General features: G+C 46.3%; 1 protein-coding gene across 1 annotated transcript in view; it reads right to left on the reverse strand.

Annotated features, from left to right (window-relative positions):
• Positions 1-8,647: 8,647 nt before the first annotated feature.
• HIC2 (hypermethylated in cancer 2) overlaps positions 8,648-21,947 on the reverse strand; it is a 52,782-nt gene continuing 39,482 nt past the window's right edge. The window contains exon 2 of the mRNA XM_015409295.1: positions 8,648-10,406. Coding sequence (XP_015264781.1) covers positions 8,648-10,369 — 1,722 coding nt within the window. The 5' untranslated portion in view covers positions 10,370-10,406. The remainder of the gene's footprint in view (positions 10,407-21,947) is intronic.

Consider the following 21,947-nt stretch of genomic DNA (forward strand, 5'->3'; position numbering starts at 1 on the left):
TGACCCTACCCTCCAAATCCTTCCCAAGAGCTCTGAGAGATACAGTAAGAGTATTGCAACGTCCACTGGAGGTATGAGTGAGGTAGAAAGGGGGTCCTTCCCCCCCTGCAGGTATGAAGCTACACTCTCCAGAAAAAGAAGCCCAGAAGAGGGTGGAGTTTTTGCTCCAAATCCCAGAGGCATCTTCCATTCCAAGAGAAGAAAGTCTATTTGGAAACTCTTCTAGAAAGAGAGATAAAAAGAAAATGGCGGCCAGCTTCAACGGAATGCTTGGAATAAAAAGGAGCCAAACAAAGAAGCCCAGCCTGGAGTTGCTACTATCAGGTTTTGAGACTAGAGTAACGAGTTATATGGTTGTCCTGAGCTGGCCATTCATTTACAGTCATGCCAGAGGACTTGGCCTATATTTTACGAGCATGCAATTCATTTGAGCGTAATAAATGTGCACTTGCAAGGGGTGAGGTGGAAGTTGAGAAAACTGTGCCTCTCTTCCTTTCGGGGGTAATTTTTATGGATCTATAATCTTAGCTAATGTCACATCTTGCAAGAGAATGCAACTGTCTTTTGGGGTCACCAACCACATGTCTATATCCTAGGTGTTAAGGGCGCAATATTTAACAAAAAGGTTTTTATCTTTTGATCGACGTAAAGCCATTAAGGAAAAAAATTGGTTTGTGAGACTCACTGCGAACATAATATTACTCTTAGCAGCCTTTTCAAGGAATGGCTTCTAAGGAGGCAACTGGGGCTGGCCAAACAACATATGTATTATACATGAGAATGTTCTTAATACTTGGCCCGGGCCACCGTTTCCCTGCCCCAAATCCTAACCACCAACATCCAACATCTTTCCCTCTGTGAGGCTCCAAGTGCCCATGTTCTCTAATGTGTGCTTGGAACCGTGCGGAGGAAAATGCAGAGAGAAGATGATCTGCAGGGAAAGGATGATGTACACCCGCTTCTCTGATCTCGATCTCCCGATTCACCTTTTTCTTTTAAAGGTGCTGTTGGCTTAAAATGTTACATGTACCTGGGTATAGTGCCTAGTTTGGTTCTTAAGACTTAAAACTGGAAAGCTTGTGAGTTTCCGCTTTAGGACTGGGATTGTTCTGGCTACGATGAAGAATATACTGGGTGAGGCTCAGAATATCAGGACTTCACAAAGTAACCCAAGGCGCTTCACAAGCTCAGCATTTCTGCCTAAAGCTTTTCATGCAGCAGAATTACTGCTATTTGCTCGATTGCACGGTGTGCTCAAGGAAAAAAGGCCTGCCATAACCCAATGTATCAAGCCCCCAAAACTGACAACCCCATGACAATGTGGCAGGACAACTGCAGGGCAGTATGGGAACAATGACTGGGTGAATCCGCCCCAGCTACAGCAACGTTTAGGCATGTGGTGGGATGGAAGCACTGCAGAATACCTGTTGCTTTGGTGGGAATCTCAGCACCCACGTGCGCTCCTGGGCCTAGCACATGCAATGTACTTGTCACACCTATCACTTCGGAGTCTTGTGTCTATGCCCAAAACAGCTATTATTGCTTACATTGTAAACATTGAAGAGAAGGCTGGAAGGTGTTTGGACTTTCCCCAGCCAAGCATCAGTGTGGCTCATTCAGCTTCCACCTGCGTTTTCTCCTCTCTAGTTTTGCCGGGACAATCTCAGTGTGCACACAGATACACATGCTCAAAAAACCACAGGCTTTATCTTTGCTTAGCAAAAGCCCCAAGTGTTTCCTCTTTGGGAATGACATTCCTGCATTTTAGAACAGAAGTGACATGGTAAAAAAATACTGCTAATCCAGACTTTGAACCGGCACTGCTTGAAACCAGTGCTTTACACACACTCACACATGCACGCATGTTACCCACCCACCCCGTGCACGCGCACATGCACACACACACACACACATGTAAAGGGGGGGGGGAGGACAGGAACTTGTATAAGAGTGACATCATAACTGGAAACATTTAAATACAGCAAACAAAAAATTCCTCTTCTATGCAAAAAGCTACAAAAGTCCAGTCTTTGTATTGTCTTCACAGGTTATGGTTTATGGCTATGCTGTGAGTCTCTGAGAAGTTTTTTTTTTAATTATCATTTTTCCACTTTTTTCCACTTTTTTTTACTTTTTTTTGAAATCCTGTAGCGAAGACCCTGCGGACACATCTTTTGTGTGTTGCAAATGCTCTGAGTTTCATTGCAAAAGTGTGCATACAGAATCTTGAGAAATAAATACATTCATTACTGCACATACATATTGATACAAAAAACAACACTGTCAAATAGTGTTTGCACCATCTTTGTTAGATATCAAGACCAGACAAAATTAATAGGTTTGTTTTCCATCAGCCTTCTTTAATTAAGGGTTATATTGTTTATTTGAAGGGGGGGGGGGAATGAGATGGCTTTGGTGTAAAGAAAAAAGTCGAATGTAAACAAAACTGCCTATCCGGTATAACTGGGGGAGAGAGAGCTTCAAGTGATAATTTATCTAAAGTTGCAAAAATAAGCATGCCTTTTTTTTTTACATGGAAATACTTTTTTTTAAAAACTACTTTTTGAGGAAAGAGGTTTTTTCACACACACAAGTACCATAACTTGGACCGGGGAAACCAAGGTCTCAGCTAGAAGATATCACAGGAGGGGAATGGTGCACAAGAAGACCCTGCTGGACATTGGGAAGGGCTCCCAGTGGGTCTTCCCTTTATATATTAGGTCTTCCGGAGTACAAGGCCATGCCGAATGTGCACCATAACACCTCCCGGAAGCTACACTGGATTGCAACCTGGGATGGGTGGTCTCCCCTTCTGGTACTTGCATGTAATAGCCTCCTAACAAAGCTCATTGGGGTTAAGGAATGTTGAGACACAATCCCAACCATTTTGGCGTACATGGCTATACAAATCTGCACCCAGGGAAGGAACCTGGCCAACAGGCTGCCTCCACCTACCCAAGGCTGGTCTGTCTTTGATCAGTAAGCCCTTTAATACTGCTAGACGTTCCAAAGTAGGGCAAAAAGGCTGGATGAGGTCCGTGACACAACTTTCTAAAACTAATGCCTAAGATAAAGCTGCTTGCCACAAGCTCTTTGGTGTCTTGTGTAATCTTTGTGGCTCATCAGAGTAGCACAAGGCTACATTAAAGTCTTTTTTTTTTTTTGGCAATCCCCCATTAAGAAGGGGCTAGGAAGCAGAAACAGTCCAGCCCTTAACAAGCCAACGTGAAACATCCATTTCCTGTTTTCTAATGACAGCTTCCTGTTGGCTTTCTCCATCTTTTGTCATTCTTCTTCCTGATATCTGATTGTTTGGAAGGAATATCAGTCTATATTCTCTCTTTCTCTCAACACCCTTCAGTCTAGCACCATATATATTAACGACAAAGAGGTGCAATTTGTTTTGGTTACATCTGTGGAGTTGTTTTGTGTTTTTTTAAAGCAACTAATTCTTGTGAAATTCCCTCCTTCCTTAACACAGCCTACCTATCCTCAACTCTCTAAATGGAAAGATCTTTCTTGTTCTTTACAGGACAGTAACTACTCGAAGACTTCAAGACTCTCATTTCCTTGACTGACACCAGAAAATATCCTCAAGTGTGCTGGAATGCAGGTTACCACTTACAGAACTGATGAGATTTTTTTTGGGGGGGGGGGGAAGTAAAAACCAGTAGTTCTAATTTCAACAGCTTTTCGACAGTAAACCAATGGAAAAAGGCAACAATTAATTTTGACTGGCCCCAGATCTGTTGAGGTCTGAAACTGTAAAAGTTTATGTAAACAATGAGATAAATATATTAATTTTTTTTTCTGAGCCAAGTGAGGTTTCCATATTCATTCAAAATGTGCTTTGGTTTAAAAAATAGTTTGTGAATTTGGGTATGAGCTATTTTAATACATTTTTTTTTGCTACTTTAACTCTTTATTTTCCTCTCCTGTTACTCCGAAAACATTCTGGATCTAATGGACTAAAGCATATATATATCGTTAAGCTGCCTGGCCTCTGCTTTTTATTTTTTACACCTTTTAAAAAATTCCTCATGAGGCTCTTTGTGTATCTCCAAAAGAGAGAGAGAGAAAGAGAGAGAGAAAATTAAAAAAACAAAAACAAAACAAAACACCAAACCAAAAAAAAGTAATTCCCTCCCCACCCCACCTTAGAACTCTTAAAATCTTAAATATGAAACTAGTGTTTTTGCTTTTTTCATTAAAATACAGAAAATGCCTGATACAATACTATGTCGTACAAATGCAGTTGAGTGTCCAGGCCCTTCAAATGGGCCCTGAACAGTCCCTGAAGTTTTGAGTATTATTAGGTTTTCATTATTATTGTCACAATTTGGAAAAAAAAGTCATAATTCACATATGGAACACAGTTCTACAGCTATTTGTTGCAGAAAAAAGGAAACTTTTTCATTTTTGTACAATACTTGCGCTGTACACAGACTTTTTGTCGTATTGTTTAAGTGCTGAGGGGAAAAAATAAAATAAAAGGAGGCTCCATTTTTTTTAAAAGAAAAAAGGTTCTGAAACTTGAAGACTCCAAAACTTCAACCCAAAACAAACAAACAAAAAAAATCAATCCTAACACCTCCACCATCACCCCCTCATCACACCCAACTATTGAGTCTAATAAAAATTCTGAGGGAATCAAGGTATAGTTTTACTCTTTGTACTACACCTACACCTTTGCGCTCCTCTTTGGAGAAATGCAGATTGGTGTTTACCAAGTGGTAACTTACCATGAGGAACACAGAAGCATCTGTTCCTGTGGCATCTATGGTAATTCTGCCCCACATCTGCCACATCCAACTAAGAAGGCAGGAATGGCAAAATCTGCCTCATTAGCCAAATGGATGCCACAAAAGGCCAGCTGCCTATGTGGTTGTATGCCTCTGTTGAGGTTAAGCTATCACTTGGTATTCACCCGCCATCTTGGCTCAGCAAAAGGTCTATATTATGCCCTAACAGAGCATGTCTTAACTTGGGCCTCTTCTGCCACTCTCTGGGCTTGGTCACACTAATGGTTAAACATGGTCTATTCCAGTCAGACGGTAGTGGGGATGGCGCACAAGGGGACCCTTCACACAAGCGCATGGAATGGAGACAATTGCTATTGCTTTGTGATAGCAACAGAAGGGTGGAGAGTCTGGGGAAAGGAAGGGTTTGGTGTTGCCCTGCTTTTATCAAAAGGGATGGCAAAGATTGGAATACAGCAGAGCAAGTCTCAACTGATACCAGAAGTTAGTCAGAAGTTTGCTTCGAAGGCATCTCAAAAGTCAGATAAATCTGGGACTGAGCAGTGGGGGGAACCAAACCCTGATAATTTAAATAGTTCATCAACTCAGTTTCACATCAGTACCCCTGAGCTCCAGCCAAAACAAAAACAAAACAGAAAAATGCCTACTGATGCTAGCATTCTATTTCACAGCTCCTAATTTGGGGTTACTATTTTGGCAAAGAGTGCAATGCACCAGAAGTTATCTCCTATGAAACTTCAACAGTGGTTGTCCAAGACCCCCACAGAATCCCGCATTCAAACAAATGTCACTGGCGCTTGGTATAACCCATGCACTACAATGTAGGAACCACTTCTGAGGAGGGCTTCTTAATTTCAACAGAGCATCAAGACCCGACTATAGTTTTCCCATTCATATCATAGGAGAAAGTAGCTTGGAGCACACCAAGAGGGCAGCTCCCCAATCCAGATGTACTGTGGTTCAGGGTGAAGGTTGGTAGGATGTATTAATTGCCTCCCAAACTGTACAAGACACTAAAAGTAACAGCATCTTGCTATTGGGGGGAGGGAGGAAAATACCCTATCAAAGTCAATGCTCTGTTAGTGACACACAGAACAAAAGGTAACTGTGTCACTCAAACAAGAAGGGATGAACGGAAGTGGAAGTGGCCCCCCAGGTGGGGTCATAAATGTGGCCGAGGCCGTATGGGTGAGGGGGGCATGTGTTCCCTGTAACTTGACTAGGCTCAATATGGTTAGGTTTAAATCTGTATTGCATGGAGCCTGGACTCCAGTTTTTTCAGTTCATTCAAAGTGACCCAAAACAATTTTTACAGGCTAGCCTATTTCTTAACAGGAAAAAAAAAAGATTATGTAGGGAGAGGGAGAAAAGGAAGCTTATCTTTGTTTTAATTGAACGTGCTCACTTTTTTGGTCTAAACTTAAAAGACAAATGTTTTTTTTTTCTTCCTTTTTTCTTAAAAGAAAAAAAGACACAGGGCTTGGGCAAACCCTACCAATAATAATATTAATAATATTAATAACAACAATAATAATAATAATAAAGAACAATGGTTTTGAGCAGGAAAGTTAAAGCAAAAGGAAAAAAATGTAAACCTTACTCAATTTAGGCAGGGATGATCCTAAGAAAAAGGGGCCAGGGATTTTTACCACCGTATTCTGCCCATTGAGAAAAAGAAGTAATTGCATTTCACCCCCACAAAAAAACCCCTAAAATTAAAATAAAACTAACAAGGTCACGCCAACATAGTCAAGGGACCACAAAATGGCAGGTGATACCCTGTCCTTTCCATCTCATCCTATAGCCGCTGCTGGCTCTGATGTCTTATAGAGATGTGGCGAGACATTTGCTTCCATTTTTCCAAGTTAAGTATGCCTGGGTCAAGGTTTCCTGCAGACAAAAAATCCCAACACGCCCCACCCCCAGCAACAACACAAGGGAGGATATGAAACACTTTGGCTTGGTTTCCACCCCATATTGCACTCTGGATTCCAGTAACACTGCCTGCCTCATCAGGATTCTTTCATTGTGTCCCCGTGACAGCATACTAAGCCACATGCCTTTGGGAAAGCCAAGGATAAGAGACTTGTGCCTCTCCCCCCTCCCCAATCCACACACACACACACACACACCCTCCAGTAGCAACCAGGTTCAATAAACAAAGTTGGAATGAACACAACTGCTCTCTTTTCAAAGGAAATTCTGTCCCATTATTTTGTAAAAAAAAAGAGAGACATTCTACCGGGATAGAAAAATCAGAAATTTGGTGTGTCAGTGACCCTTTATAGAACTACTCACCTGGGCCTCTGGCTTTGAAAAAACAAACAAACAGCTATCGTCTTTGGCCGATCATTTTAGCTGACTTCCTGATGGCAGGACGGAGGTGGTAAAAATCCCTTAATTTTTTAATTTAATTTCTACTTTATACACTTGCTTACATTTGGGGTGGGGTGGGGGACAAACAAATACCACACACCTAATATTTTACTAACCATCTTATTGTTCTCATGAATTCAAGAGGTAGCAAAAGTAACGAGCCTATTCAGACCATCTCGTTCTTTAGTGAGGGAGAAGAAGCTACACACACATCCACACGCACACGCAAATAATTTTTTTTTAAAGGTACCTAAAGGAACTTGTAGCAATTCCAGCCTACAACAAAACCCACGCCCCACCTGCTCCAAAGAGTAACCGCAAACCTTCCAGTTCCAACAATTACAGAAACGTTAACAGTTCTTTTTTCTCTTAACAAAAAAGTACCTCTATGCAAAGAATATTCATACAAAACTAGCGGGGAGGGAGGAAAAGGAAAGATGACCGACCCCTATTCACTGAAAGAAATTCCCCGGGCACCCAGCCCCCCATTCAGTCATGGATAAGGCTGAAGAGGTTAAAATGGAGAAGTTGGGGAAACTGTTCCGTGTTTGGAGAAATTTAACCCAGGCTGAAAGCAGAACTCCCAGTATTGGGGGGTGGGTGGGTGGGTGGGAGGAAAAACAAAACACACTGCCGCCTTCCTATTTTGAAAGCACTCCTTTTATAGCATGCAAAAAATCCCAAAAGCAACCCCCCCACACACAAAGGTAGAATCTTTTTGCCCTCTCAGGTCAATAGAGAAGGCCAACAGATCCAATTACCAGAACTTCCACCTATGTCAGCTGACAGCCATGGCTTCTATCCTCCTTTATGCCAAATTTCCACAAGGAATCATGGAAAGGGTACTTAAAAAAAGAAAAACCTTAAGTGGCATTCTGCTGACAGGAAATGCCCTCATGACGATCGCTTTCACGGACAAACAATTCACGTCCAATAGTTAGAGCAGGAAGGGAATGAAGGCCCACAGCTAATGGTTGCAGCCACAGGATAGGCCAAGTCTGTGCGTGTTCTTAGCGCAAGGGGGGGGGGGGGAAATTGGGGCGTTTGTAAAGCAAATACCAAAGTGCTAAGGAAGTAAACTGAGGGAGGAGAAGCGGCAAGGCCTGTTCTTCCTGCCAAAGATCAGCCTTTTCTCCACATTTCCGATTCCTATCAGCCTGGAAGGACACCAACTTTCACACCCCCACAACAGGGCTCACAGTTAAACTATATATCCCCACACAGCCTAGCTGAATAGTGGCATTTCTGGCTACAATCTGACCTATTAGACAAAGAAAGTGTAAAATGGGGGGAGAGGCAGCAGCTTCAATGTGGACTGGTTTGGGGGTTTTTTTTGGAAGGGGGAGAAATAAAGCTCTGTTTGGTTGAGGCCTCCCATGACTGAAGAGGGAAGGGAATGGCCCACATATATATATTTTTATATATATATATAATTTTGTTTTAAAGCAGCAAGTCTAGGGAAAGGTATGTTCATGGCGGGGGGGCTGAGAACTCATTGCAGAGTCTTTGGCTTATGTAGGAGAGCTATGCATCCGCAGGTGGCTGATGAGGTTTCGCTGTTGGGTAAACTTCCCGCCGCACAGTTGACATTCGTAGGGCTTTTCCCCTGAGTGGACACGCATATGCTCTGTCAGTCGGTACTGCCGGGTAAAGCGCATCCCACACTCCTCGCAAGCAAAGGGCTTGAGGCCCAAGTGGCTGCGCATGTGCCGCGTCATGGTGCCCCGCTGGGTGAACATCTTGCCGCAGATATTGCAAGGGAAAGGTCGCGTCAGCCAGTGAGTCTTCTCATGCTGCCGGAGAGTGGCCGGATCTTTGTAGCTCTTCTCGCACACGGAACATTTGAAGGGCCGGGATTCTGAGGTGTAGGGCTGGTTGGGATTGGACAGATCCTCCGCTTCCTCCTCCTTATCGTCATACGTGCCTTCTTCTTTGATGTAGAGATCTTCCTCTGTGTGTGTTTCCACGTGGGCGTTTAGTTGCTCGGAGCTGGGGAAGCCCTTTCCGCAAGGGATGCAGACGTAGAGGTTGTCCCCGAAGGCCACTGGCTCGTAGCCTTCCTGCCGGTAGACGTAGTTGGCGCTGGTGTGCCCGCCGCTCTCGCTTTCACTCTGCCCGCTCTCGTCACTGTTCTCCTTGCCGTTCTCCACTTCCTCCTTGCATGGAAATGGCAGTTCTGTCCCGTAGGCGCCCAGTCCCAGATTCCGCTCCGCTGACTTACACAAGGGACCCATCAGAATACCATTGGGGAGCCCCTCGCTTTCTTCCGTACCTTTGCCACCTTCTTTCCTGTCAAAGGCATTGTCCTTCTTGATCCACTCCTTCTTGCGCGATGAGTGACGCAGGCTCTTCCGCTGGTTGCCTTCCGGGAGGGACTGGCGGTCCTCGCTCAGGTCCATTTCCATGGGTTCGCAGTTGTCAGCTAGGTTTGGTGGGGCTCCAGCGGCGGACTCGTCGAACAATGAGGCACTGTTGGCTGCGGGGGCGGAGGCAGGTCGGGGGGAACCACGCTGGCTTTCGCTGTGCTGCATGTCATCCAAGGATGCTGCCGTAGGGAGCGAGGGGCTTTTCTTCGACAGATCAAGGCCAAGCTCCTGGTCTCCACTGCTCCCGTTAGCACTGCTACTGCTCCCGTCTCCGCCGTTCTTACCAATCCCCCTATTCAAAGCATGAGAGTTCTCTTGGTTGGAACTGCTGATGAAGACCTCATCATCTGAGATCTTTCCCTTTGGCATCTCCTTTGAGTGAGAGCCCTTCATCCCCTCAGTTGACCCTGAATAACGAGTTATGACTGAAGCAGTGGAAAGTCTCTGACTCCGCGGGGGTCTCCCAACACTGGGGGCGCCGCCGGCCCTGCCAGCGAAAGACCTCCCGTTGCGTTTCAGCTTCTTTCGGCAAAGGGCTGCTAGGTCATGTAGTTGGAGGTAGCTTGCTGCGGTGAGGAGAGCATTAAAGTTCTGTTCACCGGGCTGGTCAGTCATTAAGAGCTTCCCAGTATAAATAAAGTCCAAGATCTGACGGAACACGGTGGGGTTGACCATGTCCGTATCTAAATTTATCAGGTTGTCGTGCAGGACGAGGGATTTGAAATACATGCTGCTGGCTGCCAGGATGTTCTTGTGGGCGCGAAAGAGGGCATTTTCAACGACGATGATCACGTCACAGAGGAAACCTTTGGCTCGTTGCTGATTCAGCTGCAGAAGCAGTTGTTTGGCATGATTTGGCAGTTCCATCTCCACCTTCTCTTCCTTTCCCCTTTCACTTTATCACCTAAAAAACCCAAACAAACAGATGTTGAGTCCATCTGTACCTGTACCAACCCAGGTTAAACAAGACCACTTCACATTTTAGAATGTTCCAACATGGTATCTCTCCTTATATATAATTGAATAGTGGGTGCCAAAGTTCTAATTCTAAAATGCACTCCCTTAGTGTATGGCTGATGGCACTGCTCCTCAGCATATATCGCCACCAATCAGAAGGCAAAGCCCGGGTCCCGCCCACACCACAACTGCTGCGACAACCTGGTCTTTTGCATATGGAAGCTGATTGGACTTCAGTCCATTCCACACCTCAAACTCCCCCCCCCCCCTGCAAGGCAGTTGGGATTTTCAGTTGCATAACATACCTCATAGGGGAGAGGAGAATGGGTAACAATGGTTACCACTCTCCAGGTGAGGGCTACAGATAACTCAAACATACAAATGCTCTTCAGGTAGCAGAGATCAGTCCCTCTGGAGAAAACAGTGGACTCTGTCATTAAACCCTGCTGAGGTCGCCACAGGAAACTGACACTGTTTGCCCAAAGCCAGAGCACTCTCCCAGAGCCTCTTTCTAGATCCCGTTGTATTTATTTCCGCAACGGGCATTATTTCTAGTACACACATAATTCATGTTTTAGGTGTGTGGGATTTTTTCAAACAAATATCTGCATTCACATCCATTTTGCTTTTGTACCTGGGGACCAGTGCCCTCAAAGACCTGGATCCATATTGCGCATACTGATGTATGTGTGTGAAATTAATGCACATACAGCTGTGAATCAGTTTGCAATACCCGAGTAATTAATTAATTAATTAATAGGGCTGCCATAAGATGGAAATGACTTGACGGCACATAACACAGTTGTGAGAAGGACTCAACACATAGTACATGCACAATCAATGCAAGTACAGTGACCACGTGTGCACTAAATCTGTGAAAAAGACTAGTATTGTGGGAGCCCTGAAAAATGTGAAAAGAAAATACTGGAAGAATAAAGAAACAATTTACATCCATAAAATCCAGCCAGCATAATCCATTATGTCAAAGGTAAAGGTTCCCTTGCTCAAAAGCCAGTCGAATCTAGGGTTGCGGGGCTCATCTCCGTTTCAAAGCCGAAGAGCCAGCGCTGTCCGAAGACGTTTCCGTGGTCATGTGGCCGGCATGGCTAAACACCAAGGCGCACGGAACGCTGTTACCTTCCCATCGAAGTGGTACCTATTTATCTACTTGCAATTTCTTGCTTTCGAACTGCTAGGTTGGCAGGAGCTGGAACTAGAGATTGGCGCTCACTCCATCATGCGGCACCCGGGTCTCGAACTGCTGAACTACTGACCATCCACAGCCTGCAGTTCAGCGTCTTAACCACTTGAGCCACCGCAGCTCCATGATGAAGGTTTACATTTCAGGGGCAGAGAACATGCTTTGCACACTGGAGGCCCCAGATTCAGTCTCTGGTTGGATGTCAAAATAGCATTCTGCCAACAGTTCAGCTGAATCACCAATACCTGCTCTAAGAAGTAGGTGCATCAATTTTTGTCTCCCTGGTTAGACATACCTGAGCAGGGAGTTTTCAATAGCCCAGAACTAGATAGGCTCGCCTCTAAATTATTAGGTGCTTATTTGCTGGAAGGATGGGTGGCTTAGTACACACAGCATGAACCAGAGATGCAGAGGCAGACAGACAAAGAATATAAGAGGGATTATATTAATGAGAAAGTAGGGAGAAAGCACAGGAGAGAGACGCACCTTAACTCACTAACTCAAGAAGGTACCATGAGTTGATTTCACATAGTAGAGAATGAGCTGTGCTATGAATTCACTGGGATGACCTTAGCAAACTATCAGACCGAAGGTGCTGATCTTGAGAGCACGGGACTTTGCTAGAGCTAAGCAGCTATCTGGGCAGGAGGACCCTGTTGCATTTCTATTCTGTCCCTCCTCCAAGGAGCTCAGGGTTAGCGCATTGTGGGTTTCCCCTTCCTCTGTTTCACCTTCAATACAACCCTGCGAGGTAAATAAGGCCAAGAGAGCGAGCCCAAGGCTATGTGAACTTCATGGCCATGTGAGGATTCCAGCTCTCCCTGTTTCTAAAGCAACACTCTAGGCACCATACTGTGCGATGGACCTCTGGCCTAAGATAACCAGATGTATTCCCCTTGGGATTCAGCGACACTCTGGATCCCCCCCCCCAGTTGCTTAGAGGGGAGTCTGGCTCAAGGCTCTGAACACCCTTCCAGGCTCTCCCAATTGCACTCTCCTGGCCACGATCCTGTCGCCCTTGCCCTCCCCTCTTTGGGGAGGGGCTGTGGCTCAGTAACAGAGCATCTGCTTTGCATCCAGAAGGTGCTAGGTTGAAACCCAGCTGAAAGGACCAGGTTGTAGGGGATGTCAAAGTCCTCAGCCCGAGACCCCTGGCAAACTGCTGCCAGTCCGAGTGGACAACACTTGACCATGATGGACCAATGGCCTGATTCAGTATACGGCAGCTTCAAGTGTGATCCAATTGCTTGTGCCAGGGTGAGAGGAGAATTGTGCGTCTGGTACACCTGAGGACTCAGCCCAGATTTATATGTTCATAAAGTAGGCATGCAGGTGTCTTAGAATCAGACCACTGGGGCCCTAGCTCAGTACTGTCTACTCTGAATGGCCCTGGAGTGTAACTTTTGCAGGGATTTTTCCTAGGTCTACCACTCAAATTCATTTTAAAGCTGAAAGATAGCAGGAGCTGAACCTTGGGGATGGGCTCTACCCACTGAGCTCCAGTCCCGTAGATTTGGTGCATTCTCCACGTGGTTTTCACTTCTCACAGGACATTCCTTGACAGCCAAGTCACATAGGAGGTAATTGTTCTGGTTTCCCAAAAACATCCTAGACATTTCTTGTTTCCCTCTCTAGGCTTTTAGAATCCCCGCAGAACCGGAGAGATTCTTGCGCTCTCAATACTTTCAAATTAGGCTCTTAAATAAGTTAATGAGAAAATATGGGCCCCTTGAAGAAAGACGGGATGCTGAAAATCTAATAACTGCAAACAACCAGGAGGGGATTATTGCCAAACATACACAGAGCTGGATATTAAAGATAATAATTTTAACCGAAACTGGGAGGAGGGGGGCTAGGATGTAATATTATAGATGACGCTTGGGGCTGGATTTGGAGGGCGGGGAGGAAAGAAATGCTCCTAAAATTATTGTTAATGCAAACCTTAAGGAACTTTCCTCCCTTTAAAAGTCAACACCAAGAGAATAGATAGATTAATATACACAAAACCTCTAATTATCATGTAACAGGGATATTATCAAATAAAGACAGATTGCTTTGTGTATTAGCAGCTCTAGCCCCGTATTAGGCTGAACATACAAGGGAGTACAAGGCTGAGCATACAAGGGAGGCAACGGCTATGAGAACAAACTACATATTGGGAAGTAGTAGCTGGCTTGCATCTCGCCTTTATCCTGAACTTTCTAGCCAGCTATAAACATACCCCCAGTTTGGTGTAGCGGTTAGGAGCGTGGACTCTAATCTGGGAGAACCAGGTTTGATTCCCCACTCCTCCACATGCAGCTGCTGTTGGGACCTTGGGTCAGCCACAAGTTCTCTCAGAGCTCTTCTCTCAAGGGCAGTTCTTGAGAGAGCTTTCTCAGCCCCACCTACCACACAGGGTGTCTGTTGTGGGGAGGGGAAGGGGAAGGAGACTGTAAGCTGCTCTGAGACTCCTTTGGGTAGTGAAGGGCAGGGTATAAATCCAGTCTCTCTTCCTCTCTCTTCTCTCAGCCTCAACAACACTACTAATCTGCTTTACAGAATTGTCACAGAGTTTTTGTAAGCAGGGGACTGGCAAGGAGTCACAGGGTAGGGGGGAATCCCCTGTCATTACCTGCCAACCCTCCTCTCTGTTCTGGCTCCCCCAGTCAGCTCCAGCTTTTCCTACCTTCCTTAGCCTTACCCCTGCTAGATCCCCTGCTCCCCACTTTGCTCCCCCTCACCTTTGCCTCCACTTCCCTTCCACCCTGCTTGCTCTGTCTTCTAGCTGTCCCTCCCCAAACCCAAGCCGACTCCACTTCCTTCCGACTCCTTTCACCAGCTGCTGCTTTCCCTGTGCCCCATAGCCATTCCCTACCCCCTTGCAGCCAGCCCCCCCATGCCCTTCCCCAAGATGCTCAGGGTTGGTGCGTGTGGCTCTCTCCTGTCTTTGTAACAACACTGCAAGGTAGGTAAAGGTAAAGGTTCCCTTGCTCGAAAGCCAGTCGAATCCGACTCTAGGGTTGCGGTGCTCATCTCCATTTCAAAGCTGAAGAGCCAGCGCTGTCCGAAGACGTTTCCGTGGTCATGTGGCCGGCATGACTAAACACCATGGCGCACGGAACGCTGTTACCTTCCCACCGAAGTGGTATCTATTTATCTACTTGCAATTTCTTGCTTTCGAACTGCTAGGTTGGCAGGAGCTGGAACTAGAGACGGGAGCTCACTCCGTCATGCGGCACCCGGGTCTCGAACTGCTGAACTACCGACCTTCCATAGCCTGCAGTTCAGCGTCTTAACCACTTGAGCCACCGCAGGTAGGTAACTGCAAGGTAGGTAACAGGACACAAATACCACCCAAAAAGCTCCCTAAATTTTGACGTTTCCCCCCTGCATGTGCATAGATATAGCCTTTACCGTAGTTTTGTTCTAGAAACGTGGGGCTTGCACAAAGCTACGTCTGCGCTCTGGCTGACCCCATGGTGCAGATTCTTTGATTTGCACGGGGCCACCCTTGGCTATTAGATACAAGAACTTTAAGTACTTTAAGCGGCTGAAAGCACCGTACAAATACTAATGTTACAGTTGAATGAGACATGGTGATGGTGTATGAACAGATCCTATAGGGGTTCTTTTTTTGCTTTTGGCTGCCTGCCGAATTTGTCGACACCAGCCAAAAATGTAGATTGCCTGCCATGGGGAGCATAAAGATTCCTCCGCCCCTGCTGGACCAGTCTTACAGGGTTCGAGAATATGGTGCATGTAAGTGAAGTTCTCAGGGCCAGGAAAACAACCAGACAGCGTGCTTATTCAAAACTAGATCTTGTTTACCGCGTGCCGGAGTGAAACCCTTTTGTGACAGTGCGAACCCACGTACGTTTATTCTCTTTGCTGTGATCTGTTGAAACTGTAGAGGTTGCTTTGCACGCAGAAGGTTGCAGGTCTAGTTCCTGACATCTCCAGCTTCCCATGGTGGGGTGGAGGCAGTGGCTGCACAGCAAAACACATGGCTTTGCACGCACAGTAGCCAAATCATTCACTCACGGCTTTAATGCCAGTAGCTCGCAAAGTAGAAGTTTTGCTCACAAGACTCCACAGCTTAGAGGGAGCATTGGTTGCACCCCTCCCCTCCTCCTCCATTTTATCCTCATAACAAACCCTGTGAAGAAAGCACTGACAGGCAGAACAGTTGGCTCAATAAGTGGGGATTTGAACCTGGGTCTCTGCAGGCACTGCCTGACACTTTGGCCACTGTGCCACCCTGGCTCTTAAGGGGGTGTAAGAGAGCTTTGTATTACAGATGTAGGAATTCCCATTGACCTTTTTCCAACTTAGAGAAAAGGCTGCTGTGGGGGACACTGGCCAGAAGAAGAGAAGAGAAAGCCAGATTTGAAGAAGAGACCAAATGAAGCTGATGCCGAATCAAGGCCAGTATTGTCTACCTTGACCGGCAGAGGCTCTCCTGGGTCTTCAGCAGGGGTATTTCACATCACCTGCTACTGGATCCTTTAAACTGGAGGTGCTGGGGATTGAACCTGGGACCTCCCCGCATGGCAAGCAGATGCTAGGCCGCTGAGCCGTGGCTCAGGCAGGGAGAGGGAGGAAATAAGCAGGTGGGAGAGGATGGGGTTCACATTTTTACTCCTAGCTCCCTGCCAATTTTAGGGAGGGGAAAGAATATGCTGAATGAGGGTGGCATATAGGCATTTATCTATGCTCCCCACCACACAAACAGATACCTGGGCTGCCAAATACCACCATACGAAAACAGTTCAAGAATGAACTAATGCAGCAATAAGATGGCTCACTCGATACCAGCATTTTCAGAGTAAATTTTATATCCTTCTGCAGGGGACATTTCGTAGAAAAAGAGGTGCAGGAGCTCATTAGCATAACTCATTTGCATATGCCACACCCCCTGACGTCACTGGAAGTGTGTCAGAAGGCAACACCCACCGCTTAGGCTCCACTGGACTGTTTTGGATTGCTAGCTATTGGGGGGGGGTCATGCAGATCTGCCCTCACAGAGGAGGGAGAGCTTGTACCTGAATAAAACTTGGTTTTAAAGGTGCCACTGGACTGTTTTGGATGGGGGGGCGGGGCTCTGCAACTTATCTGGCTGCTTCTTGCTCTGACTGAGGGCTGCTGGGAGCAGGGGGTGGGGCTTGTTGCATGTGCCCACCCCCTGGCCGCTTTACTGCTGGAGCTCCGCTCCTGTGCGCTCCTGCAGGAAATGACCCCTGTCCTTCTGTATCAATATCAACAGGACATGAGGCAAGCACACGCAACCAACTAAATCAAAGATATGGGTGAACAAGACCAGTTTAACCTGAAACTAACAGTCAGACATCAGGCATGTAACTGAAAGGAGGGATGTCCATAAAATGAGAAGCCACTACAGAGAAGGCCCTTTCTAGGAAGAGGCACGTCCCCTCAGACCACAGCAACAGACCCAGAGAGGACATGGCAGATGACCTATGAGGCCACACAGGTTCACACGGCAGTGGTCAACATTACAAGAGGCTGCTAAGGATAGTAAAGTTTTCCAACCAGGTCTAAGTCTTGCCGTCTGCCCCTCATTACACCTTCCCAAGTCATAGGGCTAGAAGCTAGTATCCGCCGGCTGCCTTGTACAACTGTAGAACAGACCCGTAGCTGGAAAAGCTAGAAAGCACAGAATTAAGTACTGAAAGACCTCGGGCCCCCCCAACATGACAAACAACAGCTGGAAAGGGAGGTCAGATCTTTGACATTCACCTGCATACAGAGAATGCTGAAGACTACCCGAGAGCATGAAAACAGGCATCCGTGTTCTGGGAGTTACAAGAACTCACAAGGGATGCGAAATCTCACCACCACCACCCCGAGTTCCTGCTGCCCCTTGCGCCATTTCCCCAAGCCTCTCTCCACTTTCTCAGCCTCTTGAGTCTCGCCTCCTTCCACGAGCCCCATTCCCCTCTCCGGTCTCCCTGCTGCCTCCTCCAATTCCTCCATCTCCTCCCACCATGGCCACTTGCTTCCCCCCACCCCCCTTGCCATCTGCCTCCATTTCTTTCTCATCACCCAACTCACCACTCTCTCCCTCCCTCCTTTCTTCCACCCTCCCCTCCTTTGCTACCCCCCATCTCCAGGAGGGCCTGGCGTGATCTTGTCCATGGGGTCTCGAAGAGTCGGACTCGACTGTGCGACTGAACAACAAATCTCCTCTCTACTGCTTCTGTTTCCTTCAACCATTATCTTCACCACCTCCTTACAGCCACCAGTTTTAATGGAGGGTACCATTTTGGGGCTGCCAATCTCAGTTTCCCCCCTGTAATGCCTGCATTCTTTCTAGGGTTTGTAACCCTATCCCTTTTTAGCATTTTGTATTTTTCTACAAACCTGGGGTTTCTGGCTGGGGTTTGCGGAAATGTATATCCTACTCATGTCTGGCCTCTTTGTGAAGATGTTTTGATCTGCATGGGGCCCACAAGTGACTATTAGGATTAGGGATTAAAACAGATGACTATTATTAAAGGGATGAAAATACTAAGGAAATGCTGATCTGTACAAAAGTTAGCTTGATAGTATCCAGTACAAGTTTTCCCTTGCTTGAAAGCCAGTCGAATCTGACTCTAGGGGGTGGTGCTCATCTCCGCTTCCAAGTCGAAGAGCCAGCACTGTCTGAAGACTTCTCCATGGTCATGTGGCCAGCATGACTAAACAGCGAGATGTATTGAACGCTGTTACCTTCCCACCAAAGCGGTACCTATGTATCTAAATTTCCTGCTTTTGAACTGCTAGGTTGGCAGGAGCTGGGGCTAGAGACAGGAGCTCACTCCGTCATGCGGCACTAGGGTCTCGAACTGCTGAGCTACCGACCTTCCAGTCTGCAACTCAGTGTCTTAACCTCTAAGCCACTGCAGCCATCCAGCACAAAGGCTAAATGGGTTTTAAGAGACTCATGATGGGTGAAGATTCCCTTAAAAACTGGCTGGGGGAGGATAGAAGCCTTTGAGTATTAACAGAGCTATTACATCAGATAGGATGGAAAAGGGAGTTAATATATCCAGCAGGGCTGCCCACCACATTACTGGTCTTACAAGAATAGCAGCATTTACTTTATATGCTCGCCAAAGCTTTGGCCTTCAGCCAAAAATCCGGATGCACAAGAGTCAAGGATGAAGAAAATCAGCAAGAGGTCTTAGCATAACCTTCCCCACCTCAAAAAGCAAATGCTGTTGCCAAATGGGAGGGGGGGGGAAGACGATGAAATCTGAAAACAAAAGGTAGTTACTTCCAAGAGCCAAAAAGAATGACGTAATTGTCTCCTCCATGGTCTTTGTTGGTAGAGTCTCACACAAGGGCAACGTGGGAACCTATGCGCCCTTCTTTTTTGAAGAGAAGGGACTGTGGCTCAGTCACAGAGAATGTGCCCTGCACATCATAAGAGCCTGCTAGATCAGATCGGTGGTCCATCAAGACAAGCATACTGTTTCACACAGTGGCTACCCAGTTGCCCTGGAGGGCCAGAAGAACGAGGCAAAAAGGCTGAGTCTCTCCTCTGCTGCTGCTTCCCAGCACTGGTATCCAGATGTTTTCTGCCTCTGGATATGAAAGCTCCCTTCAGTCACCATGGCTGGTAGCCACTGATGGACCCTCTCCTCCATCAATCTGTCTCACCTTCTTTTAAGCTTGTGGCCATCACTGCCTCCACTGGTGGTGAATTCCACAGTTTAAGTACTGGCTGAGTAAAGAATGTTTCTTTTCATCTGTCATCCTGAACCTGTTTCCCAAGAACTTCATTGGTGCCCCCTGAGTTCTACTATTGTGGGACAGGGAGAAAAAGCACTCTCTATAAACTTTCTCCACCCCAAGCATAATATTTTTCCTGTTTTTTAACTTTTTAAAATTGTCTTGATGATATATGTTTGGGAGGGGGGTTGATTCTGATGGTTTTATTATGTAATTTAGCATATATGGTTTAAATGCTTAGCCGTGTTGGCAGCTTTTGCAAGGGAAGAAATTTTCTAAATAAAATAAATATGTGTAATAAATGTCTATCATGTCTCGCCTTAGGCTTCCCCCCTCCCTTTTTACACTGGAAAGCACCAGACTTTCTAGCATTTTCTCACAAGAAAGGTGCTCCAACCCCTTAATCACCTTGTACTTTTTCCAGCTCTGAAATATCCTTTTTGAGATTTGGTGGCCAGAGCCGCCTATAGTATTCTGAATGAGGCTGCACCATAACCCTATACAAGTTGACTCACAATATTGGTTGTCTTATTGTCAATCTCTTTTCCTAATAATTCCTAGCATGGAGTCCGCCCTTTTCACTGCAGCTGAACACTGGGTTTACATTTCTGTCAAACTCGCCACTTTATCGTGTATTTAAAGTTATGATTTTTGTTTCCAATATGTGTCCCCTTACACGTAGTAGTTTTCCAGGCTGAAGTAGCTCTCCATGTCAAAGAACTCAGATTAAATCTTGGGCATCTCCAGCTACAAGACCTCAGTCACCAAGAGCTGGAGAAGACCTGTATCTGCCAGAGATCCTGGAGAACTACCAATAGACTGAGGAGCTAGGCAGAGCTGCACATTTGGTCCATCTAGCTCAGCATTAAGGCAATTGCCGAAAGTACAGAGGGAGCTCCCAGATTCTTTTTGTGACCGTCTGGCTTTCTTGGCTGATTCATAGGACCATACTTTTCAGTAGACTCAACTGAGGTCATCACACTCATCGCTGGCTCTTTGATACTGCTAGCTGGCTTGGTTCAGGAGAAACAAGCAAAGAGAGACAAAACTTTAGGCCATTGGTCTATCAAGGTCAGCATTGTCCCCTCTGACTGGCAGCAGCCATCCAGGGTCTCAGGCATAGGTCTTTCACATCCCCTATTCCCTGTTAACTGGAGAAGCTTCCAGAGACTGAACCTCAGACCCTTCACATGCTAAGCAGATGCTTGGCCACGGAGCTGTAGCTGCTTACTATGTAAGCATCTGTACAGGTGGGGGTCAATCTTGCTCTAGGGACAGACAAAAGAGAGTGACACCCAGCCAACAGTAAGAAAGAGACAACCATACAAAGTGAAGTATTCATCCATCCGAGGAATCCAAGCTTGGATAACAGCAGAGTCTTTGAAATTGCCATGCTCCATGGCAAAACGGGTGTCGGGAATTGTCTGGTAGCGAGTACTGGTGTGTCAGGTCTTCAACAGTGGCAACTTGTGAGCCCTACATCCTTACCGGCGCCCAAGGACAGTGAGATCACCATTACATGGCTGAGTAACCCTTGGCCAGTCAGCACTTGTATATCTGCATAGTGCCGACCTCACTGCCCTCAGCTGCCGACAAGCCATGAGACACCGGCCAGAATGCTGTTCAGTACATGCTCCCCAGCCCAGTTACCACTCAATGGTGATGCCCATGTACCGCATTGCCTCTCCAGATACCACTGGTGATCTGTAAGCAGGAGATCACAGATTTTTCTAGTTCAGGCCAATCATGCATTCATGGCTTTCACCAGACTACTCTCAGCCCTCCTTTTGCTCTGCTAGATTTGAGTCCAGTAGCACCTTAAAGACCAACAGATATTTGGGGTAGAAGCTTTTGAGAGTCAAAGCTCTCTTCATCAGATACAAGTTGGAATGGAGGTCTCTGAGTCCTTATATCCCAGTCAGAAGGTAGGAGGGGTGTTGCTCTGAATCCAAGCATGTTTGGTACCTAGTTTGGCATAAACATACAAAAATTTACATCTACTTGCTCGCTACTATGACTCCACACAGGGTTTTAAACCCTAGCATTTGTGTCCTTCGAAACTGTAACTGTGCTTGGTTAGCTGCCTACAGGCCAAGGAAATAAGGTGGAATATGCACACTTTATATAAATATATCTCCAATTAAAATGATTTCAGGAAACAGGGAGAATACTTTGATTGCCCAAGACCCTGGAGATCTGGTCAGAGGAGACCATTTCTGAGCTACAGGGACCAACAATCTGACTTGGTATAAAGGCAATTTCAGGGGTTTACACTGCATTCTCTTGGCACAGAAATTGTGAACTGCCTCCATCCGTGCAGCTTTTCTTCTTCCAAAAACAGTCAGAGGCAAGAGAAACTTTAGAGAGAGAGAGCCCTATTGGGCAGGACGCGCCTCTTAGGGAGAGCTTCGAAGGCTGGGCATTGCATCAAAAGGCGGAAGGGTGAAGCAACGGAGGATCCAACATGGGACAGCAGTGTCAAGCTGTCAGTTTCCCTCCGAAAGCGTACTCTTATGGGTGGGGGTGACGGAGGGATGCTGAGAAAACGCAATCCCGGGGTGGCTCTGCTCGAGA

The sequence above is a fragment of the Gekko japonicus genome, unplaced genomic scaffold (genome assembly GCF_001447785.1).
Source record: "Gekko japonicus isolate JY-2015 unplaced genomic scaffold, Gekko_japonicus_V1.1 scaffold508, whole genome shotgun sequence".
Taxonomy (NCBI): domain Eukaryota; kingdom Metazoa; phylum Chordata; class Lepidosauria; order Squamata; family Gekkonidae; genus Gekko; species Gekko japonicus.